This window comes from Sinocyclocheilus rhinocerous, unplaced genomic scaffold (assembly GCF_001515625.1).
Source record: "Sinocyclocheilus rhinocerous isolate Xijiao unplaced genomic scaffold, SAMN03320098_v1.1 scaffold441, whole genome shotgun sequence".
In the NCBI taxonomy this organism is placed as follows: domain Eukaryota; kingdom Metazoa; phylum Chordata; class Actinopteri; order Cypriniformes; family Cyprinidae; genus Sinocyclocheilus; species Sinocyclocheilus rhinocerous.
In genome coordinates, this window is record NW_015640440.1 from 164,422 (window position 1) to 168,579 (window position 4,158).

Consider the following 4,158-nt stretch of genomic DNA (forward strand, 5'->3'; position numbering starts at 1 on the left):
GATGAACGAAGGTCTTACAGGTTTGGAACGACATGAGGGTGAGTAATTAATGACAGAATTTTCATTTTTGGGTGAACTATCTCTTTACGGCCTGTTCACACCAACACGAATGTTCGGCACAAAAAGTTGGTCTGATTTTCAGGAAAACACTGGTTGAAAGAAAATGCAGTGCACTTAAAATAGCAGAAATGCAGCGGTTACCGCGGTACACAGAGCACTGCATTGCACAACTAGACTCTTTCTCCGCTGTTCACTGTGACTTAGCAAATTAGTCTGTTTGTGAGTGACAGCCGAGGCTCTGGCCATGTGACCAAAAGCACAAATTTCCTCTCCACCAAAAAATCTGTCACATTGAATCCATGCAAACGTTTGTGTCGGTCTCAACATAATTCTGTATGTATTCAAGGGAACTGTTTACCACCAACATCTGACGGTAGCCATTGACTTCCATAGTATTTGTTTCCATACTATGGAAGTCAATGGCTGCCGTCAACTGTTTGATTACAAATGTTCTTCAAAATATATTTTTTTGTGCTCAGCAGAAGAAAGAAACATGTTTGGAACAACTTGAGGATGAGTAAATGATGATGGATTTTACATTTTTTTTTTTTTTAGTGAACCATCCCATTAACAGTCATTCATTTATATTAAATTTTTTATTACATTGAACATTCATCTTGGTGTAAACAGGACATCAAGGCATAGTTCTCCAAAAAAGTTTGCCGCCTCATGTCATTCAAATGCTAATTTCTTCATGTGTCAAAGAATATTAAGCACTATATTTCCTCAATAATTGAATCAATTTATGGGGCGTTATTTAAGCCTCTTAAAAACATGTATGTATGTTCCTCTTGTAGGAACAAGCTGCTGAAATGGTGGGCGCAGTCGTTTCTTCCTGGAGTGCCACAGATAGTCGCTGGGTTTCGAGACCATGATGGGATAGTGGTGTCTGTTGAGACCTTCCAAACCTCGAAAATTTCACAACTCATCAAGGTTCGTTTTTAATAACCACACATTAAAGCTTCAGTGCCGGTTGGTTAAATCTGAAATAAGAGCTCTGTTTCAAACCCTACAGAGCTGGTGTTTACACTGACAGTGATCGAAAGCCATTCATTTTAAATGGAAATGTAAGAGTTGGAGTATTAATTAAGTCTCTAATGCTCACTACAACTGCATATTTGATCAGAAATACAGTAATATTGTGAAATATTATTATAATTCAAAATAGCCGTTTTCTATTGTAACATATTTTAATTGTAATTTATTCCTGTGATGACAAAGCTGTATTTCCAGCATCATTACTCCAGTCTTCAGTGTCACATGATCCTTCAGAAATCATTCTGATAAGCCGATTCGCTGCTCAAGAAACATTTCTTAATTATCTGTGTCGAAAAGAGCTGTGCTGCTTTATAGTGTGTGTAAACTGATATAGTTTTGATCGAAATGGAAATATTTCGTAGCATTATAGATATCATTTCTGTCACGTTTGATCAGTTTAATGCGTCATTGCTGAATGAAAGTGTTAATGTCTAAAAAATAAAGTAGTTTATAAAAATACATTGCACATAGAGTGATTGCATAAAGTAGTCAGTTTGGAATTAGATTGATAGAAATAGTTCAATCATGGTGAATGGAATTGAAATCTTGTAATCAGTGCATTCTGAGATTGCTTTATTCACTAGCGTCTATGTTGGATGTCATTATAGAGAGACTGTGGAATGATGAAGTGAGATTAAGTTTAATGTCTCTTAATTCTGTAGAATGAGTATAACTGCTGGAAGCCAACAGTCTGTATGAATTTCTGCAACGATTTCTTGTCCTTCGTCAAATCAGTCGTCAAAGAGGACGACCCTAGGTAAGACGGTTGCATGAATAGTCCCTCTTCACGTACATTTTCAAGGTCTAGTTTTGAACATTTCATCAGTGCATGTTGTGAAATAAGAACATTTGTTGTTTGCCATTTAACACATACTTGCCACAATCAAATCATTCCCCGATTTTTTGTTAAATATTGTTTCACTTGGAAATATGACGAGTAAAATGGAGCAACTTTAACATCGACCATCTTATCAGAGATTGTGACTGGTCTGTTTTTCAGACTGGTGTACCTGTTCACATGGGATCCACACAGAGACGTGACCTTCACCGTCCACAGAGACTCTCAGTATACCTTCTTACCAGAGTGGTACATAAAGGACACGAGGAGCCATCCTTCATCTCACCACTGACATACTGAGCTCACAGCCTCACACCGTATGCAGTACATCAGGACATCTTTGTCATGTTTATGAATCATGTACATACTATATATGTGCTGTGCATGACTTGCCATTGCTTGTGTTTGCTCTGGATGCTCTGGATTCAGTTCGTGGCCTTGGAAAGAAAACGTACATATTTAAAGTCACAGACTTTTTAAACCGTTCTATAAAATGACACGTTTACATCACGCTGGTCCTAATTTCTGAAACGCATGCAGAAAGAATCTGTACGTTTCTTGTGTAAATTCTTAACATTTAATTAAAAGCGAGAACTGAACAATGATTTTACACACTAGTTTCACTAGTCTATTATGACGTGGAAGAATAATAGATATCGTTCTCAAGTTTGTGGCTGTGGTTCATTAATTTGTTCCCTCGTTTTAATTCAATTGTATACTCGTACCCTCATTTTTATTTAAATCATTGCCACAACAAGGTAACAAATTAGTACATGGTGAAGATTTCACTAAAGCAAGGAAATGAATTAAGACATGCGATTGCAAGTGACTTCATAATTTAGTTTCTTTTGTCTTGTCTTCACCACCTGGCTACTGTTGTAAAATGTTGAGATTCAAACAAAAAGAATAAATAAATAGAACAAAATAAAAAAATAAAGACTGCAAGTGACGTCGCTAGCGGAAGTGCAAGTGTCTGAGAGTGCAAGTGCAAGTCTGCAGCCAGACCCTTTTGAAGCACAATACCATTTGTGACAAATGTATGTATGTCACATTTCACTCAAAAATGAAAATTCTGTCATTTACTCTCCCTCTCGTACTTACAAACCCATATGACTGACTTTCCTGTGTGACGCACAAAGGGTTTTCTGAAGAATGTTCACACTGCTCTTTTTATATTAAAAAGTATACCATAAAAGTAGTACATAAAACATGTGAGCCATATAGCTTTCGGAAGTCAAAGAATAGCTTTGTGTGAGGAACAGACTACAATTTAAGTTACTGATTGAAACTGTTGGGCTTAACTATCTCCTTAAAGTGACCCTGTTATGGATTTTTGAGAATTGCCTTTCATGCAGTGTGTAACACAGCTCTAAGTGAATGAAAACATCCTGCAAAGTTTTAAATCTGAAAGAGCACCGTGTATAAAGTTATTGTCTCTCAAAAGAAAGAGTCGACTCTGAATCATTGAAACGAGTCGTTTTTTTAAAACGAATCCCAAGCAGTTTCATGCTGACGTCAACATGAAACATTAGCATATTCCCCGCCCACTTCTTGGTCTTTTCGCGTTGAACTCAAGTGCCGTTGAATTACAAAAAAGAAAAAAAAACAAGGTATCGTCACGAAGTTCTTGTTTGGCAAAATTAATATAAGCTATTCTGTGTCTTAAGACAAGTTAAATTAGAACAAGTTCAATAAAGCATCTTTATTATTTCTACAGGCAGAGGAGAATAGCCAAACCAAAAAGAAACAAAGAAAACACAATGTAACATTCATGAAACCTTACTCAATGGAATGCACACATGTGACTGGGGCTGGTCGCTGATTTTCTGTGGCTCAGCTGCGCGTGGATCGCGAGAGATGCTCTCTCTCGTGAAGCCAACAAGGAAGTGATTTAAACTGTAATTCATCAACTGGCCGCTAGAGGCTGGCTGCAAAAGGGAGTCAATCCCATAGACTCCCCATGTTAAAATGCCTAACTTTACAGCAGAAAAAAACGTTTACAGCCTGGTTCAAAAAATGATTTTGGTCTATATAGCTAATTTTGCCCTTCATGACAACTGTGAGGGGGGGTGAATTTTTTTATAGCTCATCCGTTTAAATTATATTAAGCCTTAAAGTCAGGTGGATTGTCACCGGCGTCGAGCTAGGTGGGCGTGGTTTCAACAACCAGCTCCCGCCTCTTTGCCCACTTTGCCCATTCCGGGAGTGACGCGCGGTGACGC

General features: G+C 37.7%; 1 protein-coding gene across 1 annotated transcript in view; it reads left to right on the forward strand.

The window, feature by feature from the left end:
• The window catches only part of LOC107752708 (decapping and exoribonuclease protein-like), a 5,916-nt gene extending 3,115 nt beyond the window's left edge, over positions 1–2,801 (forward strand). The window contains exons 4-6 of the mRNA XM_016568731.1: positions 858–993; positions 1,761–1,855; positions 2,099–2,801. Of these exons, the coding sequence (XP_016424217.1) occupies positions 858–993; positions 1,761–1,855; positions 2,099–2,228 (361 nt within the window). The 3' untranslated portion in view covers positions 2,229–2,801. The remainder of the gene's footprint in view (positions 1–857; positions 994–1,760; positions 1,856–2,098) is intronic.
• The last annotated feature ends 1,357 nt before the right edge of the window (positions 2,802–4,158 follow it).